The sequence below is a fragment of the Alosa alosa genome, chromosome 7, assembly GCF_017589495.1.
Source record: "Alosa alosa isolate M-15738 ecotype Scorff River chromosome 7, AALO_Geno_1.1, whole genome shotgun sequence".
Classification (NCBI taxonomy): domain Eukaryota; kingdom Metazoa; phylum Chordata; class Actinopteri; order Clupeiformes; family Clupeidae; genus Alosa; species Alosa alosa.
This window is the reverse complement of record NC_063195.1, coordinates 32,487,430-32,510,023: the sequence shown is the minus strand read 5'-3', so window position 1 is coordinate 32,510,023 and position 22,594 is coordinate 32,487,430. Positions and strand designations below refer to the sequence as shown.

General features: G+C 45.3%; 1 protein-coding gene across 1 annotated transcript in view; it reads right to left on the bottom strand.

Moving 5' to 3' along the window:
• Nucleotides 1–20,634, bottom strand: part of smc3 (structural maintenance of chromosomes 3) — a 28,428-nt gene extending 7,794 nt beyond the window's left edge. Inside the window, exons 1-24 of the mRNA XM_048248281.1 lie at nucleotides 20,446–20,634; nucleotides 19,224–19,299; nucleotides 19,093–19,131; nucleotides 18,869–18,936; nucleotides 18,402–18,473; nucleotides 18,227–18,306; nucleotides 17,964–18,042; nucleotides 17,716–17,833; nucleotides 17,319–17,494; nucleotides 16,886–16,966; nucleotides 16,473–16,637; nucleotides 14,370–14,491; nucleotides 12,069–12,282; nucleotides 11,662–11,765; nucleotides 10,090–10,189; nucleotides 9,679–9,839; nucleotides 8,947–9,088; nucleotides 8,189–8,339; nucleotides 7,739–7,891; nucleotides 4,987–5,138; nucleotides 4,119–4,277; nucleotides 1,384–1,491; nucleotides 1,161–1,269; nucleotides 738–985 (exon numbers count right to left, since the gene is read on the bottom strand). Coding sequence (XP_048104238.1) covers nucleotides 738–985; nucleotides 1,161–1,269; nucleotides 1,384–1,491; nucleotides 4,119–4,277; nucleotides 4,987–5,138; nucleotides 7,739–7,891; nucleotides 8,189–8,339; nucleotides 8,947–9,088; nucleotides 9,679–9,839; nucleotides 10,090–10,189; nucleotides 11,662–11,765; nucleotides 12,069–12,282; nucleotides 14,370–14,491; nucleotides 16,473–16,637; nucleotides 16,886–16,966; nucleotides 17,319–17,494; nucleotides 17,716–17,833; nucleotides 17,964–18,042; nucleotides 18,227–18,306; nucleotides 18,402–18,473; nucleotides 18,869–18,936; nucleotides 19,093–19,131; nucleotides 19,224–19,299; nucleotides 20,446–20,460 — 2,892 coding nt within the window. The 5' untranslated portion in view covers nucleotides 20,461–20,634. The remainder of the gene's footprint in view (nucleotides 1–737; nucleotides 986–1,160; nucleotides 1,270–1,383; nucleotides 1,492–4,118; nucleotides 4,278–4,986; nucleotides 5,139–7,738; nucleotides 7,892–8,188; nucleotides 8,340–8,946; nucleotides 9,089–9,678; nucleotides 9,840–10,089; nucleotides 10,190–11,661; nucleotides 11,766–12,068; nucleotides 12,283–14,369; nucleotides 14,492–16,472; nucleotides 16,638–16,885; nucleotides 16,967–17,318; nucleotides 17,495–17,715; nucleotides 17,834–17,963; nucleotides 18,043–18,226; nucleotides 18,307–18,401; nucleotides 18,474–18,868; nucleotides 18,937–19,092; nucleotides 19,132–19,223; nucleotides 19,300–20,445) is intronic.
• Between the last annotated feature and the right edge of the window lie 1,960 nt (nucleotides 20,635–22,594).

Below are 22,594 nucleotides of genomic sequence, written 5' to 3'. Positions count from 1 at the left end.
CAGGAGAGGGGGAGGAGAAGAAAAGTACACCAGAGGAGACGGAGAAGAGAGATGCTGGAGTAGAAGGAAAACAGAGGCGTGGGGTGTGGAGGACAGCAGAGGAGAGGAGGAGGTGAGTCAGAGGAGGAGAGAGGAGGGAGGACAAGATGAAATAGTGAAGAAGAGCTGGCAAAGAAACTCAACTAGAATTAGTTGGGAGTAGAGAGGATGAAACCATTAGAAACAGATAAGGAGGAGGACATTAGAGCAGAGGAGGCTAATGAGGGATCTTAGAATGGAGTCATTGAAAAAAAAAAACGCTGTGTTGGAGGCTTAAAGGGGAAAGAGTCAAGACTAGAAAAGTCTATTAGAATGAGAAGAGGAAGTGGTCCTCCAACACTGAGAAAGAGGAAATAAAGTAAGAAAGGTAGCATCCTGGTACCGGCTAAAACAAGAGACCGGTTCAAAAATGCAAGGACGACTAAAATAAACAAAAAAATGCAAAGATGTGGATGGAATCTGTAAGCATCACCCGATGAGACAGGTGCAGGAATACAGAAACAAGGACTGGAATGAAACTAGGACTCAAGCTCAAGAAAATGGGAAAAAATTTCAATAAATTTGAACGCATGAAGATGAGGGTGCCATTAGTGCAAATATGTCAGTCCGAATGCACTGATTAGTGCAAATATGTCAGTCCAAATGCACTGACTAGTATAAATATGTCTGTCTCAATGCACTGACTGAGTGAACCCCACCTGTTTGAGCGTGAGCGTTTGGTACTTCTCGAAGGCCTCCTGTGGCAGGGAGCCCAGCTCGCGGATCTTCTTCATGCACTCCTCCTTCTTCTTCAGCAGCATGCCCTGCCGGTTGGTCATCTTCTCCAGCTCCTTGGTGTCGTGGTTGATGGCGTCGTTCTGCTCCTTCTCAATGTTCTTCCAGCGGTCCATGCTCTTGATGTGATCCTTGATCTCCACCTCCGTCTTGTCAATCAGGCCGTCCAAGTCTGGGATGGGTGGATCGTGAAAGTACAGACACTCACAAACCAAGACATTTAGAATGTGTTTTCCCACAGAGAGGGGCCTGTATGCATGTTGCATATCATTTTTGATTCTGTTATTAAAGGGTAATATGGAGTTAGTAGGAGGTCTTGTGATAAAAGGCTGAGGCAGGTACCGTACCGTCCGAGCGGGCTAAGGTGTCCTTGATGCGCTTGTTGATGCCGTCCAGCTCAGAGGTGGTGGCTGTGAGCACAGTGCCTCCCTCAGTCTCACGCAGCTCATTCAGCTCCTGGGTGCACACACACACACACAAACAAACAAACAAAGAGTCACAAACGCACACACATAGTCAACACACACAGGACGCATAGCTGATGATGGCCAAGATGGCGGTCCGACTCACCTGCTCCACTTGGTCCAGACGTTTCCGCAGGTTCTCATTCAGGTACGTCTCCACCCTGGTCATGATGCCCTCCAGCTTAATCCTCTCATTCAGCAGCTGTCTGTTATCCTGTCATGATTCACAACACACACACAAACAAGCATTACATAATCCATCATGAAATTCATGTAGAGCGCCAGAGCTCACTGCCAGACAAAGCCCTCCTCCACAAGGCAGTGAGTGAGTCAGGTTCATCTGTCTATCACCCTGATGGCCTACTGACACATGAGCACGACCTGCTTAATTAGCACCTTTCATTAGAGCCATAAAAGGGAACCCGCAGGGCCACCACACACACACACACACACAGATGAACTAAACACAGACACACACAGTCAGACTACAAAAAAGGCCTGCAGTTATGCAACTGATCATATTCCGTAGCCTCCCTCCACAGGCCATAAGGAGACAAAGGGAGAGAGTGTGAGGGAGATGAGAGCGGGCCGCGACCTCTTGCCTCCCACACGCGTCTGCAACAATGAGCCGGGCCGAGCGGGTAAGGCGCTTTAGGTGATAATGGGGCACAGCTGTGTGCGCGTGGACACACGCACGCACACACACACGCACGCACACACACACACACGGTGTTTGGTGGTTGGTGGTAAGCACGGGGAGTGAGGCTCAAAGAGCAGTGGGCTAGCGAAAGCTCTCGGCTGCAGAGGCCTCTCCACTCAAACGCAAATCAAAGCAACACAAGGGCTTCCCCCACGCAGCGGAGAGCTTCAAAGACGGCCAGGCCAAGAATAAGAACAGAAAATGTGTCACTCCCCTTTGTAGTGGAAAACTATACATGTACAAAACTGGCTCTCACTGAAGTATTATTTCAGAAAAACTTGTTTTAAATACACAGTTTTTCCCTCAGTCGCTTTGTTTAGTTTTTTCGCTTCGATTTCTTGAATCATTATTAATGTTGATGTGTTGCAGAATAGAAACTGCATTTCTCAAAACTAGTCCAAAGTGCACTGCACAGTGAATTACCTGCAAAAGTGTGTAACTTGCTCAAAAGCAAATATTTATGCATTTGGTTTAACTAGAGAGATTAGAGTAGTAGATTATTTTAGATGATTCTGTGCGTCCCAGGATCCAGGATCTCTTAAGTAAAATGTCTTCAATAACGTCCATCAAGCTGAACAACCCAACAAGCTGAACACCCAGCCTACGTGAGGATGCTCTTTGTGGATTACAGCTCTGCATTCAACACCATCATCCCAGACATCCTCATCAACAAGCTGCTCCACCGGGGCCTCTCCACCCCCATCCGCTCTTGGGTTTCCTCACCAACCGCTCACAAAAGGGCAGCGTCTCTACTTCCTGAGACTGCTAAAGAGAAACAACCAGCCCTCTGCTATACTCCCTGTACACCAGCGACTGTTCCCCAGCTCATCCAACCAACACCATCATCAAATTCGCAGACGACACCACAGTCGTCGGTCATATAGTAGAGGGTAATGAGACACACACACACTCCATCGGGAGATCGAGAGGCTGGCAGCATGGTGCAACAACCTCGAGCTCAACACATCAAAGACCAAAGAGCTGATCCTCGACTTAGTGTCAAGAGGGTCCACACCTTCAAATTCCTGGGGGTCCACATCGCCAACGACCTATTCTGGACTGTTAACACCTCCACCATCATCAAAAGGGCACAGCAGCGCCTCTACTTCCTGAGACTGCTAAAGAGAAACAACCTAAGGGAGACACTGCTAGTGGCCTTTTACCGCTCTGCCATAGAGAGCATACAGATGTACTGCATCACAGTGTGGTGTGCAAGCTGCACTGTGGCACAGAAAAAATCCCTGCAGAGGGTCATCCGCTCTGCAGAAAACATCATTGGCTGCTCTCTGCCCACACTGGACACCATTGCCTCATCCCGTTACCTCAGCAGAGCAGAAAACATAATGAAGGACAGTCTCACCCAGGCCACGAACACTTTCAGTTACACACACAGCCATCACAACTCTAAACACTCACTTACAGAAATAGGCCACTTTCAGTTACTGACTCTGGATGTGCAGGTTCTGACAGACATGTAACACCTTCCTGAGGGGAGAGACAGCTTTTCCCCCACAGCCATCACAACTCTAAACACTCACTTTACAGAAATGTATCATTATGAATGACTATCGTGCATTGCATTTGCACTTTCCAGCACTGTGACCTTTTCTAGAAAATAAATAAATAAATCTATTTCAATACTGCTTCTCTGTGACCTATTATGTGTACTGTATGTGTTGGTATGGTTCTGTGTGAGAGTATGTTCTCTCAGACCCCATTTACATTTGCAGGGCTTAAAGTAAAGAAAATGTCTGTGCCTGAAGATATCAAGATGTCATAAGCCTGTAGGCATATAGCCTGTTTTCAATTCTAAAACAACCAAGCCCAAGCCCGTGCCTGAATTCGGGCACAGTGCCTGAACACTTTAAAATTAAATAAAAAAAAAAAAACTAAATTTGTTTTTCAAATGGGTCTTGGATGATCTGACCACAAATAGTCAGTTCTAAATACAAGTGTAAACAATCACTAAGAGGCATTGTGATCCGATCACTCAAACCCACTTGCCAAGGTTGTTTGTGACGCATTTGACCACATATCTTTTGAATACATGTGTAAACCGCAACATGTCTTGGCTGACTTGGCTCACTTGTGACTTGTGGAAAAAGGCCCTCAGACAGACACTTGTTCCCTGCTGGACCCACCTGCTGCAGCTGGCGGATCTCGTCGTTGAGGTCGTCGACGCGACGCTGGTCCTCCAGACTGAGCTGGGCCAGCAGGTCAGTGCCCAGCTCGGCCTTCAGTGACTCCCGCGTGGACTCCATGGCGTGCAGGCTGGCCTCCAGACTCTGCAGACTGCGTTGCTGTGAGAGGGGTGAGGAGGGAGGGAGATGAGATATGAGGAGAGGTGACGAGAAGAGAGAAGGAGAGAGTGATGAGGGGAGGCAGAGGTGAAGAGAAGACGTAGAGAGCTGGGCACGGCTCGATGTCAGCTGTGTGTGTCTGACCATGGGGTTGACTCTCCACGTAGGGCACATAAGCAGAGGCCTGACAGCTCAGCAGCATGTCTCAAAAGCCTTGTTAGTGCACTCACAGGTCTACAGGGGCTCCGTGTGTCTCACCATGGCTAAAGTATTAATAGTGCAATGGCATCAACATAATTACAGGGTCCCTGATAAAACTCCCTTAACCTGCCTTTAATCCGCCTTTAATCTGCCCGTATGTGGAAGCCAGCATCTTAATCCACTTAATGTTCCCTTGATAATTTAGCTTACGACTGACTCACACGGAACTGCTAAATGGGGGGTCATGTCACTGCATCTGCAAATCTCTTAACATCCCCTACTGTAATGCTGCCATGATCTGTCTATTTCTGTGTGTGATGCCTGTTTAAGGCATGTTGACAAGATGACTTTAGTTGTGAAAACCCTTGCTGTTGTGGTTTGAGATTCCACTGGCAGAAAAGCGAAGTGCAAATGACACCCTAGATCATGGAGCTACGCATCTAAATGATCAGATGTAAACGTAACCTAGAGCGCCTCAGACTCCGTCGGCCAATCACGTCTGGCCTACCTTTGGCATGAAGGTCTTTTCGGACTGCTGGCGCTTCTCCTTCAGCATCTTCATCTCGGACAGGATGCTGTCACGTGACGCCTTGAACTTCCTCTGCTGGGTCTCAATCTGCTGCATCTGGTTCATCAGCTGGTCGATCTCGTTGTTGATGCGTGTGTTGGGGTTAAGGGAGAAAATTACACGTCCCATCAGCCAACTGTACAAATGTGAGTTGTGTGAGGTGTGTGCACACAGATGGGCAACATCTTTATTGGAACGTCACATACTACCAACCGTCCTGTATGTCCAACCTCTTACGTGTATGTGTCACTTAATATTAATTTCTATACAAACCAAGACGGCAGATTCCTAAAGAAACGCAAGCACCCACACCATAAGTGTATCTAAATTAGCTATGTACCAAAAACTACATTTTACTATGACTCGAAGAGTTGTAAACAGTGTTGTAAGGCTGCGTGTACAAATCCACTTGGAGCTCCAGTGGAATTTTGAATTGCGGCGAGAATTCTCGGGCTAACCGTTGATGTGCCGTGAGAAAGGTTGGGAATAAGCACCCACCAGCCCAGCACCAAACTCCAAGCGTGGTAAACAAAATTGGATATTTCAGGCAGTAAAAGCCCCGGTAAGAACCAAACTAGATTTTGTTCAAATCTACACACCTATGGCTACTGAAAAATGTAAGGTTCATTTATCAAATGTTAATAGAATTTTCGAACGAAATGGTTGGTAATTAGCACATTTGCAATATTTTATTCATGGGGTAAATTAAGACAGAAATGGAAGACTTTGCTTACTGCTGACAATAAAGAAATGCAGAGGCACTAAATGCAGTGTCGCATAAGTCCTGTCTGAACGATTCACTGCACAATCACAACCTAAAAAATGTAATTAATTAAGGGCAAAGGCATTACTGTCTTACAGGCAATAGGAAAAGCCCAAGATGACAACATCCATTGTCAGTGGTGAAGTAGCACGTATAGCAATCCTATTAAAAGGCTGGTCCAATAGTTTCAAAATGAACATGAAGTCTATGGCCATTAGGAAGCAATGACTGGAGAGATCTTCAGTGGAGCACGGTCAGACCATATTCACTGGATGGATTTAGGTCTGGTTGTACCAGGCTACCCATAATCCATCTGGAATGGGAAATCTACTGCACACCATTCCAAAAATCAACTCCAGGCAAGGAATGACGTGAGAATGTGACCGAGACTAAGACAGCACGAAAGCGAGGGGGAGGGAGTGAATCACTTTTCCAGATCAAAGGGCGCTGGTTCTGGTGACGGCGCTGCCGTGATGGCCCAACAACCGCTCGCCGCTGACAACCCAATTAACGGCAGTTTCCTGAGTGCGAAAAGACGACTGCCATCATGAAGCGCTCGCTTGGGGGGGGGAGCACAGGAAGAAGAGCAGAAAATAGCCCCTGACGAGGCTGATCCCCCAGGGGGGCACTGCCGATCTCAAGAGCACAGGTGTGAAAGAATAAGCACACCACCACCTCACACACACACACAGGGAGAAGCTTTTAAATAATTGATTGCTCCAGTGAGTCACCGCTGCGATCCACATATGGCGGCGTGTCATCAGCTCGTCCACCCACCCACACACACACAGTTAACGACCCACCTGCTCAGAATAGACACGCTATCCACACACTAGCAGACGGCACACACACACACACACACACACACACACACACACACACACACACACACGTACATGCTCTACACATGTGTACACACCCACACAATCCAAACCACATCCACACATGCTTCCACTCCAGCACACAGCCCCGCTCCCCCCCCCCAGATGACTCATACTCTACGAGGCTGTCCACCTCCAGCAGGGCACCTGCACTTTGCTCTTTAGCGCCCAAACGCCCTGATGTCATCAGCCTCAGAGCAGGAGCAGCGCAGACCGAACGCTGGCAACAACCCCAACCCCTCCACTCCACTCCCACTCGTTCATTAGGGCCAAGGTCAGCCATGTCAAGGGAGGGAGGAAGGGAGGATGAATGGAGGAAGAGAGGGGGGGTGGATGAAGGAAGGGCTGGAGAGAGGGATGAACGGAAGAGAGAAGGAAGAAATGGATTGACGAGAGGAAGAGAGAAAATAAGACTGGATGGGGGAAGGGCTGGATAGAGGAGAAGGAGGGAGGGGTGGATGAGGGGAATAGAGAGAGAGAGAGAGAGAGAGAGAGAGCGTGCATGTGGTGAGGGGGCAGAGGGCGTCAATCTGACTCACAAAGCAGATGAATCACCCCTCGGTTTCTGAGGCAGGTTACCATCACACCTGCTGGTTTAGTCAACGCACACGGGCAAGTGCAAGCGCTGTGCAGAGACCAGGAACACCGAAGGTCATCTGGGCAGCCAGATTTACTTTTGACCACAGTGGGTGGGCAAACGGTTTGGCATCACTGCACAATGATGCTCACTGGCTGTGACAAACTGGTCCAACTGTTGTGAGGCAGTCAACAGCCAAATCAATCATTCAGATTTACCCAGGCAGAAAGACCTAACTGACATGAGAGCCACTCCAACTTTCAGTCATTGCTGCATACTGTGTGTGTAACAGACTAAATAAATGAAAAGACTGTTTGAGCATGCATGCATCTGGTCTGCACAAGCATTATGTGATCACACTGCGTGTACACATGTACCTGAACATCCACAGGCATACATACATAACTACAAATTGTGTGTGTGTGTGTGTGTGTGTGTGTGTGTGTGTGTGTGAAATGTGCTGAAGGATATGTTCGATGTTGCGGCGCAGGTTCTCGTTGAGTTTGGCCTCCAGCTCGCTCAGCTCCTCCTCAGCTCTCCTCATGTCCTTCTGCAGCTCCAGACGCGACTTCCTCGTGTCGTAGTAACCGCCTGTCAGCGCACCTCTGCTGCTCACCTGGTCACCTGCGTACGCACACACACAAGCGATATGAGCACTGTATACACAAGTATTTCAATCTTGAATGCATCCATGTAGCACATATTGGGCCCCAACACTTTCTACGATTACCCTCATCATAGACAACATAGTGAATTTGACGTTTCTCCATTGTTGCATACAGCAAAACAGAATCTTTCTCCATCCTGGTTATGTCATTCCTTGGGTAAACTGGAGATGCAACCCTAAACCTACTGAACACCTTCAGGCCCATGAGTTTGAGCAGAATTCGATCATTGGCATCACAGCGTATCTGGCCGTACCCTCCAGAGTGATGCAGTCCATGGTGAAGGCTCTGGCCAGCTGAGTGGACACCTCCATGCTGCGGCAGATGAGGGTCTTGCCGAACACGTGCTTGAAGGCCTTGTCAAAGTTGGTGCTGTAGCGCAGCTTGCTGATCATCGGGATGGCATCCTGCAGAGAGAGGAGAGAAAGAAATGCAGTCTTCCATCTAGCGCACACGAATCAACACATTTCTTTATTTTTACAGCATCAAGTCAACAAACAGGTAATCTACATATATATATATATATTTTTTTTTTTTTTTAATTTATGTTGTTATACTTCATGAGATAGCAGACAGGCTCAATTAGGGTATATATTCTGTGGTGTCCACACCAATCGAAAACGGCAGCCTTTACACTGCAAAGTAAGATTAATGCAAGTTTGGGGGAACAGAGAGAAGATCTGGTTTGGGCCAGCTCTGGTTTGGAAATCATTAATACTGCTTTTTACCAGAGCAAAAGGGTATTTGTTATAAACCAGCTTGGATTAAAGGTCAGTGTGTGTGTTTGCATACATGTGGGAATGGTATTTTAGATTAAAGGTAGGTGTGTGTGTTTGTGTATGGGCATGGTATCTTAGGTTAAAAGTAGGTATGTGTGTGTGTGTTTGTGTATGTATGGGCATGGTATCTTAGGTTAAAGGTAGGTGTGTGTGTTTGTATACGTGTGTGCATGGTATTTTAGGTTAAAGGTAGGTGTGTGTGTGTGTTTGTGTATGTGTTGGCATGGCATCTTACGTTGGTCTCTGGGTAGGCAGTGTCGCGCACGTCCAGCTTGCTGAGGGGCAGGAAGGTGACCTCTCCCGGCAGATTCATCTTGTTGAACTCCATGAGGATCTTGGTACTCACCTCGTCTGTCTCCACGATGTGGTAGAACAGCCTGAGCAGGGCACAGAGCGGGAGGAGAGAAACATCGAAAACGAAAGTGTGAAAGACAATAATGAAAGAATGAGGGTGGAAGAAAAGAAAATAAGAAAAGGAAAGAAAGAAAAAAATAAGTCGATGCTGAAGCCTCATCGCCTCTCCTGGGACACAGGAGTCAGGTGATGACACATCTACGGGGAAAGCAACAACGGCTGCACATCCAGTGAGTTGGTCAGTTTAATCAATACACTCAACACAGGGCTACTCAACAGTGTGAAAAATAGCAAACTGGGCATGAGTTTGAGGAAGGCTCATTTTACAGGGAGTATACAGTATTTTAGGGCATCTTTTGTGTAGAATTAGATTTCTCCGCAATGGGTTTTTTGAAACTCTTCATGTAACCTTCATACCCAGACTGATAACCTTTCATATTCAGATTTACAGTGTGTGGGTGGGTGGGACGAGCTGATGACAGTCTGCTGCAAATCATCCAATCTTGACTGGTGTGACCAAAACTGAACTTTTTCTTCAATGCTGGCACATAAAAAAACACCTGCATCCACCCAACAGCCCATAATACCCCAAGGGACACGTAACCCTGCTCACCTGGTTCCCGCTGTAACCTCCACACAGGTGTAGAATGCTGGCTCACACTCAAAGTTGTTCATGACGATGCCGTGGTAACCGTTGATGACGTGCTGGTTGATGCCTTTGCGGCGGAAGTGCTCCAGCACCTTGTTGATGCTGTCGATGCCGTTGAGGATGGCCTGTGGGGTGAGAGCAGAGCACCACCCTCACGGTCATTCACTGGCCCTCCCTCAACAGTGACAAACCAAACAGGAACCAGAGAGGCCCAAGAGATAACATCACTTTAGAGTGTTTGGAGGTGAACGTGAATGCTTTAGCAGACATGTGACAGTGGTAGTAGGTCAATATGTTTCACACATTGTCGACATTGAACCTGACTGATGGAAGTGTGTGTGTGTGTGTGTGTGTGTGTTACACGTCTCTCCTGACCTTGCCGGTGGCAGCACGGAGCAGCTGTTGTTTCTTCTCCAGGTCCTCCCTTTTGGCAGCCAGGGCCTGCTGCTCAGCATTCTCCTCTCTCCACAGGTAGCTGTGAGAACACACACACACACACACACACACACACACACAGAAATACATTAAACACAGGCCAAAATATACCTTTATCAACTTAACAAAAGAATGAATATATATATATATATATATTACTCAAATGATGACACCTTTATCAGGGTATCTGCACATTTTCCAAGTGCAAATTTGGAAAAATTAAGACTATACCACGGCAAAAATATACATACGACAACTTAAAACCGTTTTATGCAATAGTTTTTTTTTTCCCCCTACTAATTTTAACCCCCACCCCATTTTGGACGTCTACAGAAGTTACCACATATATTTTGGCGAAAGAAAAATAATTGTGTGTGAATTACCTTCACAGCTATAAATGCCCAATGTTAGGGTCTGGGCTGCTTGCTTTTGAAGCTGGCTGTACATATCTGGTTGTGCTTACTGGCTGAGGCTGACTGTTTTTCACCTGTGTCTGTACTTGCCAAAGACATGTCCACTGGACTGGATTCCCTTCAATATTTTTTTCAAAGTTAGACTAAGCTATTTAAATATTTTAATAGGCCTACTTTATATAATTTACTACATGTATGTGCATCTATTGTCCCACATGCAACACAGCAAATTAAAGTTAATCAACTCCAAAAAGGACAAATGATTCGAACTCATGGCCACCCTATCGCTAACTGGCTTACCAACTCTTTCTCTACCACTCACGTAGGCTACTTGCGTATGTCTCAGGCCTCGGCTACACCACGAAAACGTCAGGCATATTTGTACATATTATTACCGTTTTCACACCTTTAACCACACCCGTGAAAAACATCTTCACTCTGCAACCACTACACTTCCTCCAGTATCCGTATAGTCACTTATACAATTGCGTTTTAAATACACGAAAAACTGAATGGAGATATTTCACTCGCTCTCTTGCACTCGCTGACGGTCCCATACGCAAATTTAATACCTCCCTTTCAAAAATTCAAGACATCCCAGACAATTTAAGGCCTTAAAAACCGAAAGTTGTACTTAAGACTTTTTAGGACTTTTTAAGGATCCGCGGGAACCCTGCTTTAGGCAGAAGACAGAAAAATAGTTCATAGAAATGCCTACAACTGTTCGTAGTACTGTACATCCCCTTATCTTATCAGAAAGTCTTCATCGGTAACAACTTTGTTTGAATCGCTTCTGCTCACACATGCAGAGACGCACGAAGCACTGGTGCCCAGGGTTAAAACAGCAGGGGGAGTGGAAAACAGTGTGCTGCTTCAGATCGACCTTTGATAACGTGTTTGATGTATTCTGAGACTTGAGACATGAGACCTGAGACTTGTTTGTGTTGTTTTTTTTTATTTAGAGGAGCATAACCACGTAAACGAAAAAGCGATCGATGGGAGAGAGATGAGCACATGACTCATCTCCCTGGCTGCCCATGTTCAGACAGACAAGCTGACAGATTGGGGGGGTGGGGGGCTGAGTCACAGGCAGACTTACTTTCTTTCACTCTGCAGTTCATCCTTGCGGTTCTTCACCTCGTAGTACTTCTTGTCCAACTCTTCCACACGGGTCTTCACCTCGTTCAGATCCTGATCCAACTTCTGCTCCCCAGCAAAGACGAATAAAATTGATCAATAAACATATACTACAGAATTTCTAACAGACTGACAAACATGTCTGGCCATGTTGAGTTTGTGTCAACAGTATGAAATACAGACGTGTCCCTCCATACATACTGACTGCTACCTCAAAGTGCGGAATAAAGCTTTTGCATTATTGTGCAAATATTTTATTTTTTATTATGAACTATTTTCTTTTGATGATCTGAATCATTGTGTCCTCAACCTCTACTCTAAGTGGACATCAGTAGCACAGTGCAGATGGTGTCTGTCTGTTGTACGTACGTTGTACTGCTCCACGTTCTTCTCCTTGTTGGCCTCGGTGTCCTCCAGGTCTTTGTGGATGGCGGCGATCTGGCGCTTCTTGTCGTTGATGGCCTGGTCCAGGGACTTGAGCTCCTTCTTGATCCACTTGTCCCTCTCCTCCTTGGAGGTGAACTGGCTACCACGGCCCTGCTTGGCATACAGATCCGTCCGCTCCTGGGTGGCCTGGGCCAACCTGACCAAGGGCAGAGAGGGGATCATGAGTAACGGACAGAAGTCAAACTGTATAAGACAACACTTAATTACGTTTTTTTAAGGACACATCTGGTAATGACATGACAATCACCAAGGCACTATTTTTACAATCCTGCTGTTTTAATCCATTTAATCCATTTATTTCTAGCATAAAAAAAGGCCACACATGTTACCGTATGGAATCATAGACCTCTGACCTTATTCTCTCTGCTGAGCTACAGGCAATTTGCACACCATCACTTAACCCTTTTGGCGCCAGAGGTTTTTTTTCGAAACGTTCGATTTTGACATCTTCATTTCAAAAGGCTATATCTTAAAAGTGATAAGAGATACAGACTTTCTGTAAATTAGAGAAATATTAAGGATGACCCAAAGTTTATGTAGGGATTAAATGTTTATATCTAATTTGCATATTATGACATCATATGGTGGCGGCCATCTTGGATTATAGAATTTTCATGAAAAGTCGCATGTTTGAATGATAAAATGCACCACTTCTTTCCCCCCAAAATGTCCCTCACCTTCTGTGTGCTATATTGCACAATACTGAATGCTCAGGTAAATAGTAAGTAGTGAACAAACTGTGTAAATCATTACTAATAAATGGCAGAAACAAACCAAATGCATGTAGCGGTAGACTGGCCTTTTGCTGTAGAGATTTTCCATTTACTACATACAGTAGGCACTCTGATTCCATGTATGGGGCACATATATATTATTCAGATGACACACAAACACAAGTAGACAAGACCTGTTTAGTTCAAAAGCTCATTTGCCACGGCAAGGCACAGATCAGGAGTGAGATGAGACAAGACAAGAGACAATGTTAGTATTTTTTTCTTTTTGTTGTTTTTGTTGATGTTGTGTTTTCTTAGCTGACAAAGACACACATCACAAGGACATGAACACACAAAAAGGAACACATAGTGTATGTCCTAAATGATCAGGGAAATAGATAGCAAATCAACAGTGTAAATCATTACTAATAAATGGCTGACTTTTTTTTTTTTTTTTATGTAGCAGGCCTTTTGCTGTAGAGATAATGACTCCCTATCCCTATCCATACAGGGCCGGCATTCCCATCATCTTGTGATAGACTATGCATGACCTAATGTGTGGGAGAGGGAGAGAGCGTCACCACCTCCACCATGCGAGCAGCATGGCCAGATCTGCCTCACCGGCGAAGTGGAGAGAATTTTAGCTTCTCGGACTAGGCCTACTGTCATTCTCATTGCGACTCCCCACACTGCCACTACGTTCCCCCCTAACTGTCCTATGAGCACTTCGACCTCGCCTAACATACCCAGTGGCATTAGACAAAGGCTCCACCCACGCTACTGTCGCCCGCCACATTGTGGAGAGGCACAAGACAGAAGCTAGTGCTATGGACATTATGCTACCTCCAGCCTCGTTAAGCCACACCACTAACACCCTGCTAACTTCCCCGATGAACACCAACCCGTGGAAACATTATTCCCACCAGTGACATTGGGCAAACGATTCAACGCTTGTGCTTGGTGTAAGCTAAACTATGGAGTAAACTCTCACTTTGTCCAGCTGCATCATTGCAAGGCAGGGACGATCTGAAGCCTCACTAAACGAATCACCGTAAATTTTCTGAAGGGCAGATATTCCCCTTCAGAATCAGGGTCCGCTGAATAGAAGACCCAACACTTCATTTCAGGTAAACTTTTTGATGCCATTAGACGATAATCTAATGCAAATACTACTGACGTTGACAATATCGCTCTGACAAAGTGGCTCACACGCGCACTAGCTCCGGTATTGTACGCACTGATTCAATGCAGCTGTAGCGCGAAAGTTTTGTTTAAAGAGTGCCCTTTTTTCGACTTGGGGATGACGTATGACATGTCTGCCATCTAGTGGAGTGGAGGTCGAACGAAATATGACACCCTATTTGACTAAATCGGCCGTTTTATTCAGTACTGCATCTTGTCGCTTATAGTCGACTATGGCGCCTAGAGGGTTAAATGACCAACAGCAGTGAACAACTACGGCCAGTGGTCGTTTGAGGGGCATCATGTGGCGTCCAGGTGTGGCACTGACCTGGCGATGCCCTTCTCCTCGCGCTCCTTGACGGTGTTGAACTTGGGCTCAGTCTCCTGCAGCTCCTTCTGCTTCTCCTCAATCTTTTCCAGCAGCTTCTGACGCTCCTTCAGCAGACGTTTCTACACCAGCACACAAGGAGACACACACAACCGTCAGATGGGGGAGGGACACACACAACCGTCACACATGGGAAATCAGGATTCACACTTATGTCTGAATTGTTTTGGTAAAGATAGATTAAAAGAAAAGAAAAAAAAAAAGTGTTAAGTGGTGTGCAGGCGGCCTTGTGTGTGTGAGATTCACAAAGCGGTAGTGACTCCAGGCGAGTTTGCCAAATTAGAACACTAGATGCAACACGGAGAGTCTGAAGAAAAACAATACACCATGGCGGATTACACAACCACGAAATGAATACTACAAGGCAGGCCCTCTACATACAAATTTGCATTCCACAAAAGAGCCAATCAAAATTTGACACCATTTCATCAGCTAGCTTTTAACTCCGGGAACAAACTGTCAATGTCTGGTCTTACTTCAACATTTCAATTCAATTCAACATTCCAGCCAAAGCCTTCGCTGCAAAAATGTGAATGGAGACGAGCACAGTGACAGAGAGGGTTATGACATTTTGATGACGCATCTGTCCGGATGTCTGCTTATAAAACTAGGTTGCAGGCCATTTCAAACCCAATTACCCACAATACAGGTTGTGTAACAATAACGTTATCAACCAGGCGACACTCAAGAGGGTTATGTTCACTTGCAATTTCGCTCAAATGAAGAGATCCAAACATCGTGCACTGAGTGATTACGTTAAAGACGTCACATCCAGCCTTTTCTGGATCGGTAATGCCACATATGCCCGCCCCGCTCGACACTGTCCTGGCACTGACGTGCTGGCGCCGCTTGAAGGACCCAACCCTGGCAGTATTTTGGGATACGGGTCTTGAGCGCAGCCCCTGTGCTCACATCACACATACGCAAGAAGAGATGAAGATAATTGTCCACCCTCTTTCATACACACACACACACACACACACACACACACACACACACGCCCATGGAGCAAGGCACGTGGCGGGTTCACGTTTGGAAGAGACGTCACGTTCGGCAGAGTCAAAGGGCAAATGACGCACCGGAGGTCCCGCGTCCTATCCCAGCATCCCACAGCACCGCCGCGGCAATAACGGGGCCAGGTGCACCTGCTCGCTCCCCCTGCCAACTCTCTGCCATGGCATGCCTGCTGGCATCTCTGTCTCTCACACACACACACACACACACACACACACACACACACACAAAACACACACTACAGATCATGGCATGCCTGCTGGCATCTCTGTCTCACACACACACACACACGACACTCACACACACACTACAGATCTTGAGCAAAGTCCACGTCACAGGAGAGAGAGGGAGAGAGAAAAGGAGACAGAAGGAAAGAAAGAGAGAGAGAGGGGGTGTGTGATTGTGTTTGCCCAAGAGAGGGTGAACATGTACATGTCTACTTATGTATGTGTTTGCAGGAGTAGATGCACAATTTGTTTGTGTCTATGTATGTGTGGGAAGCATGTGGGTGGACCAGGCCTCACAGCAGGATGGGCAGTCCCATGGTTTGTTTTGGGGGTTTGATAGTAGGAGGGGGTGTGTTTAGACGCGTAAACAGAACGCAGGTGGGAAACCTGCTGAGGAACACATGTGTGTGTGGGGGTTGCAAACGCCTTCACCCATATGTGTTTATGGACAACCAAAGGAGTTGTAAGCAACAAAATATGTGTAAAACAAAAACACTACTATTTGAATAACTATGTGTAGGCTATGTATACTGTATTTTTGAAAAAAATACACAAGTATAATTAATAAGACTAGAATATTCAGAAGATAAGGCTCCTTGAAAACCAGCATACTTTACACTCTGTCTTACACACACACAAAATGTATAACAAATTAATTACACACAGCTGTACATGCAGATGTTCGGGATAAACCATTTCAGCTGATTATTCAGTCTGTGTGTTGAACATGGTGTGTGTATGTGTGTTTGTTTGTTTGTTTGTGTGTGTGTGTGTGTGGTCTGTGTGTGTGCCCCCGACTCACCCTCTGCTCGCTGTTGCCGGCCAGCTCGTCCTGCAGGTCCTTGGCTTTGAGCTCCAGCTTGGTGCGCTGCTTGATCTGCTCCTGCCGCTCCGAGCTCAGCTGCTCCTTCTCCTCCTTCATGGCGGCCACCTTGGCCTTCAGCTCGCGCACCACACGCTCCGTCTCCTACGGGAGGAGGAGGGGCATCACAGGGGTTACTCCAGGTCAACTTTGCCTTCCAATTCAGTTAGGAGCCAAACACACTAGACACACATTTCCTGTGTGCGGGTACATGAACACAGATGCAGAAGATGAATGTGCTCACTGATAAAAACAAACTTTAGAACCCCTTTAGAACTCATACCCCAGAACCCCCCCTCATACCCCATAATCGTGCCGTGTGCTGGAGTACGGGGGATTGTTGACGCACTCACCTCGACTTTGTCTCTGGCATCCTGCTGGGCGTCTCGCAGCTGCCTGGACTTGTCTCCGCAGGTCTCCCTCTTGGTGGACAACTGCAGGACAGAACGTTCACCAGTCAGACACAGTGACCTGCTGTGCACTATTGAGGATTCGCTGTTACGCAGGACAAAATAGGACTTTCTACAAGTGAACATCAGATGATTTCAAACAAGAACATCTGCTTTCCCATCAATTTCCCAGAGACAGATGTATCACCAAGAGTGGCAACATAAACCTCAGTTCCAAACCCTGAGGGCTTAAAGTAAAGAAAATGTCTGTGCCTGAAGTTATCAAGATGTCATATAAGCCTGCGTATTGGCCGTTTTCAATTCTAAAACAACCCAGCCCATGCCTGAATTCAGGCACAGTGCCTGAACACTTTAAGCCCTGTGGATGACGGGTCACCTCGTCCAGCTTGGCGCGCGTCTCGTTGAGCTCCTGGTTGTAGATGGTGTACTCGAGCGCCCGGCGCAGCTTGTCCCACTTCTGGTACTGGGCCAGCTCCTCCTTCTCATCCTCCAGAGTGTGCAGACGCTCCTCGATATACTTCAGCAGCTCGTTGATCTTCTCCCTCTTGCCCTCTGATAGAGAGGAAAATAACAACAAAAACAACAGTTAGGGCTGTGGCACACTGGCCATGCAGATTATCTGTTCAGGACATCACTTTCTTTAACTTCCCAATCATGAACAACGGACTGCAATAGGGCATGCTGTCATGTTATAGATCAGGACTCTACACTAAGTCTACAAGGCTTCTATAGGGCTCTGCATGTGAATGTGGTTCTGCGGACTGGTGAGTCACCTGTCTCCTTCATGAGCGAGATACTCTCCTCCTTGCGCTCATCGTAGACCCTGGTACCGGCCACCTCTCGGAGCAGTTTCAGGCGCTGGGAGTCAGGGGCAGTAGCCATCTGGTTGATCTGTGGCCAGAAGACAAAACAAAATCTTATTGACAAACATTTCTCTTTTATCTCATGAATATAAAAGTCTGTTGTCAGGATTAGTCATTACTACTAATGTATGTTAATGCAACTCAGTGGCCCGACTTGCCTTGCCCTGCTTGACGATGTAGTAGGGGTTGCTACGGGAGAAGCCAGCACTCTCCAGCAGGTTCATCACATCGTTCTTACTGCAACACAACAAAAGCCAATGGTCAATACAGCCAACCCCCCAGCTCAAAAACACAACTTACTCTCAGCCAAACGCTGCACAAAACTGGTAATGGTACACCCAAGTCTAAGCCCAAAACAGTTACATTTCAGTAAGGACCAAATTAGAGGACAGTAAAAATCTTTCAAAAATGCTTTACTTACGTCACCATTTTTTTGTCTAAGAAATACTGGTCCTTCTTGGCCCCAATGACACGTCGGAGGGACACCTCTTCTTTGTCGATCTTTGGAGGAAGAACATGAGAAAGACGCTCAAATTAACTATGTGAGAGTGAGGGGTTGAACGCTTCCCAAAAGATTAAGTTGTGACGAGTCTTACCGGCAGCCTGTTGTCAGAATTGTCAAATATAATCTCCACAAAAGCCGAGATAACACGAGGGCCAGTCCCTTCCTATTGGGGAAGAAATGCTGCTGTTATTTCAAACATTCCATAGAACTGTGCTTAACCATACAACATTCTAACATCACAGATTAATCTGACAATTTATAATAGGTAGGATTATGCACAGGTACTCATGGTAATAGGTACTCATGCATATACATCATATATTTATAATTTAAACATTCAGATGTATACACTGTTCTTAACACAATGTCTTTTATAATATACATTACTATTACATTGGAGGACAGAAAACTAAAACATGCACTGAGCATATTTAGTAGCCTGCATGAAAAGGTTTAACCAGGTAATCAGGTTTATATCAGAAATGGCTTTTTACAGAGCTCAGTGTATGGTCAGGCTGAGGGGCCGTATCGTAAGGGGAAGAAGAGAGAGTTTCTTACGTGTAGCAGGGCCAGACGCTGCTCGGGACGGAGATGGCTGAACTCATCACTGAGCACAAACTGAATGGCTGTGAGGAAGATAAGCATAATACACATTAATGACTATGTATACAGGACTATATACACACACCTACACCTAGTAGGCATAGAACACAACACACACAGTGCCATCAACACACCACACAAACATCATACAAAACACCACAAGATGCTGATAGACTTACCATAGAAGAAGTTACTTTTGCCAGATCCATTTCTGCCAACTGTTAACAAAGAGAGATGTTAGACATAAATCCGCAGTACTTTCCCGACTGTTCATTCAAATGGACAGACAAATAATGACAGACCAACTCACCGATGACATTATGCTTTGGGCTGAAAGGGTCAACCACAGTCTGATCCCTGTAACTTCGGAACCCCTGGATAATGACCTGCAGATGAACATGTCCACTTAACAAGAATCAGGAACTTCACCACCACAACAATAATCCATAATCCGCACTAAGGAGGATTAGAATATTACACTGGTGCTAATGTGGGCAGGAGAAGTATGGGTTGAGTTTACATGTCTGACATACTATGACATGAACTCAAACTTGTGTGGTATTGTTTGGGATGAGTGGTAACGTCTCCATGCTCTTAGGACTAGAGAAGTTATTGGACACCTGTACCGTCACTGTTTTCCTACCATAGATATTATGCAATGGCATTCCAAATAAATCGACGTCTAATGTTAGAAAAACGTCTTGAGGTGAAGTGATATCTTAACCAAAGAGGCTTGTTTACTGACCTGCCTCAACCCTCTCTGTTAAATCATACGTCCATCAATCTGTCATGTTAACGTTAAAGTAGCTACCTAGTTACATTGCTATCGCTAGCTATGCTAATGTCATAACAGAGACACTAATGTTACCCTAACTTAATAAGTCTACTAACTCTCCACTCACAATAGTTAGAATAGACCTGAGATAACTAAGATTGCATGATTGATGAATCCAATCAAAACGCTGGGTGTGCTTTGGAACTGTCAGATATGACAATGTGAGCTCAGTAGCTAGCTAGTGTGCAACAAGCTCCTCAGAAGGCTAACGTTATAGCTATTTGCAGCAGGATAGCTAGATAACTAATCAGCTTGCTTCGTTAAAAGAAAACACTGGCCAGAAATTTAAAAAGATGTATGATGGATGTTGTTGCTAATAACACCCTATGTATTCCATATATGACAAAAATTACCTACTAGGCTGTCTACAAATGAATAACAAGAGGTGTTGCTCGGGTATTGGGTCACCAAATGCCTGAAGCAGCCATGTTTGTACTTAGCAGACGCACGAGCTAGTTAGCTCGAGCCATTTTCCTGCTAGCCGGCTGAATGAACATTAGCATGTTTGCTAATATAATAACTGCGCCTCAAATGTTAATAAGTATATATTCGCCTGCTTTTGGTCACGATTTTGACCAGCATTTGACATTTAGCTCTCAGTCAGTTGTGATATTACTAAACGATTTTGCAGCATTTGACAAGCAGCACAAATTATTTCTAGAAACACGTCTCCACAACATGCAAGTTCTCCGCCTACCTGTTTAATGTACATGATCGTCTATGCAGGGACTTTCCTCAGGAATAAAATTCGAAAATCACCCTCCTCCTCCTCCAAAAGCTGAGAAGAAGGGCAAGGCAAAGTTTATTTGTAACTTAAGCCTTTTTTGCTATTCTGCTACGTCGGAGATTTGCGAAATATCCAGACAAAACAGAAATAACAACGAAAATGGCGACAGGGGCGGGACAAATAGAAGAGTTCACTGTGCATTTTAGGTGATGTTGGTGTTACAAAAATATATATATATTCTTATAACTTATACATTTGTAGATTTAATTGATGTCTATATAGACATAACAAATTGTTTTGAATCATTCCAAATAATTACATATTTTCTCACGAGATAATGTTTCTAAATTATGATGTGTTTCAACGCCTCTCCCTATTTGTTTGAATTGGTATATTCCTGATGAGGGCGAAGTTGAGCGCCAAAGAGAGATTTGACTTGAGAGACTTCGTGAGTAAGTTGTTACAGTTAGCCTACTGTATCTGAATCTGTATCAATTTGTTTAATGTCTGTCTCCTTAGAGGAGCATCTTATGTTTTGTAAAACATCAGACTTTGCGGTTATGCGCGTGAGATCTATCAAAACTTGAAAGGTATGACGACCAAATACTCAATTTATCCCGCCAACCATTCCTTAGTCTGACAAAATGTCTATCAAATGGAAACCTTACACTGGAAAGGCAACATGGTTCGCTCCAACAACTCCATCATGCCTTTACAATTGTGTGCCATTGAAGCACATGTGTTCTGCTTGTTCGTGGAAACGTTGGCTGACTTTTTTTTGGTTGAATTCGAGCACTGATTTGGATTTGGTTGGTTGATCAGGGTCCCTAGAGTCGACTCTTCTGGGTGTCCCCTCCCTCTTAGATTTATTTGAGACGTTCCCACATTATCTCTGTAGGGGTCACCATTGCACAGTTGCGCGTGACCTGTGCCTAAACCACGAAACGGATGAGAGTGATAGGACCAGTGCATGAGAGTTCAAGAGTGCAGCACGCACATCCAAGTAGTTGAGTACTGGGTGCTGGACAGGAAGGCACAAGCAAGTAGAAGAACTTGTCTGATGAAGGGCTGGTGCCCGAAACGTCACATGTGGTGATATAGCCTAAAAATAAAAAAAAACTCTAGAGCAACTTCTGGTGTGCGGACTCAACGTTCTTCTACTTGCTCAGTGATAGGACCAGTGTCACTCCCCGATGTGAGTCGCTACCCGATGTGAGTCACGCATGCTCAGATTGATAGGTTTTACGGCATAACGCCAAGGGATCCGACTGAAATCCATAAAATAATTAACTTTTTCTGTTTCAAAAACGTTTTAGCTATCTAAGATTGTTTGATTGCTAACGTTAACAAACGCCATTCAAGTGACACCCTTTGTTGTGCTTGATTGCTTACTTACTTGCCAGCAGTGAACGAACTTCGTTATAGGTCAATTTTTATTGATATTACAGAAGTCTCTCGCTAGCAGGCTACTTCAGCCTCTAATCTAGAACTGACATTAGAGATCATGCCGTGATGAGACGCTAAATAATACATTACTGCTGTGTAGGCTAATGTCATTATTCTGTGGCTAACAGCACTGGTAGTCGCAAAGTAGCAAAGTGACGCATGCGCGACTCACATCCGGTAGCGACTCACATCGGGGAGTGACAACCAGGATTAACTATGACAGCCTATCACCCAGTTTGTCGATGTGCACGGGACAACATCCGAGCTAGTATGAAGTAGTGGAGTTCTTAAAAGGTTTAGTAGGCTAGCCTATTTGTCCATATAAGTAGGCCTAAATTAATTATTTGTATTTTATATTAGGCTAATCTAGGCCTAGTATGCACTAGACTATTTTACTTTGCACCGTTCACATTTTATGGTAATCACCATTTCCAGTAGGCCACCTCCATTGACACACAGTCCTACTCATCTGTCATATCATATCACTGTATTTAAGCTACTTACTCCACTTGTGACAGTGATGGTTCACTGTGGGATTAGATAGGCTAGACCATTCTGAGTGTTTTCTTGTGTCATTTCTCATGGGGTTAATAAAGTATTTATCTAATCGCTAGAATCTATCTAAAATTGAAATGCTTAAGAGTATTATTCATCATATGCTCTCAGTTCACCA